We start from the raw sequence: 982 nt of genomic DNA on the forward strand, positions 1-982 counted from the left end.
CAAATCCAAACATATCATCTATTTTCAACACACACTCATTTATCTCTATTTTTCTCTCTCTATTTCCAAAATACAAAACAAAACAACTAAAACACAAATCCAAACATAATGATGGGGATTGGGGAGGGGGAAAAGGTTGAGCACCATACCATACCAAGAAATGTAGTGATAACACGAAAACAAACAAGCAAAAGGGCAAAAGTCAATCAATATTTGGGCACATAGGTAGATTACCATTATTATATACTCCTATGTGGTAATAATATTAGATAGAAGTTGGCATTCCTATGTTTAGAGAACCAAACATGCGAAGCAATCATAGGAAAGTGGGTGGCAGTGGTGCCGCCCTTCATATCAAATTATGGTAATACCAATTAACAAACTAGTTTCGTGTTCGGTTACTTTAAATGAAGTAGAAGGGAATTTTTCCTTTCCTTTTTTTTTTTTGAATTTTTCTGCTTTTTGTTGGCTGATTGAAACCTGATGAATCAGCTTGGAGATTGGCGCACTGCACAAGCAACCACCTGAGCCCATTGCCTCAGCCTTGTCTTCATCGTCTGTGGATTATCCCCTACGGGAACGAAACCCTAATTAACTATTTGTTTGATTAATTTTGTAGAGATTTTGATATTTGAAAAGAAAAAATAAAATCACATATCGAGTATTCAAATTAAGTAGATCCAGAAAATCAGATCAAGGAATTCAGTTGAGGAGTTACCAGGGTCGAAGATGGTGTGGGGGCTTCCGAGGGGGGAGGGGGTGTCGCATTCGGACTGGGAGGGAGAGAGCGGTGACGATGGAGGCGGTGGAGTCTTCGACGCGGCGTCGTTGTATTGCTTGTTGACTGCGTAGTAGAGGCCGTAAGCCGGGAAAGTGTCGGACAAGCGCTGATCCATTTCGGCGGAGTCGAAGCCGAATCCCAGCTCTATGCAAGCCTTGAGTTCGTCGAGATCTTCATCAGTGACGCTCCTGCTCCGCCGGT

At 42.2% G+C, this 982-nt stretch overlaps 1 protein-coding gene across 1 annotated transcript; it reads right to left on the reverse strand.

Annotated features, from left to right (window-relative positions):
- Positions 1 to 316: 316 nt before the first annotated feature.
- LOC105155313 lies at positions 317 to 977 on the reverse strand (the record flags this gene model as incomplete). Its single annotated transcript, XM_011071187.2, has 2 exons — positions 317 to 571; positions 719 to 977. Coding segments are annotated over 2 exons (342 nt in total), but the record flags the coding sequence as incomplete, so codon positions are not given.
- Between the last annotated feature and the right edge of the window lie 5 nt (positions 978 to 982).

The sequence above is a fragment of the Sesamum indicum genome, unplaced genomic scaffold (genome assembly GCF_000512975.1).
Source record: "Sesamum indicum cultivar Zhongzhi No. 13 unplaced genomic scaffold, S_indicum_v1.0 C01783, whole genome shotgun sequence".
NCBI classification, from domain to species: domain Eukaryota; kingdom Viridiplantae; phylum Streptophyta; class Magnoliopsida; order Lamiales; family Pedaliaceae; genus Sesamum; species Sesamum indicum.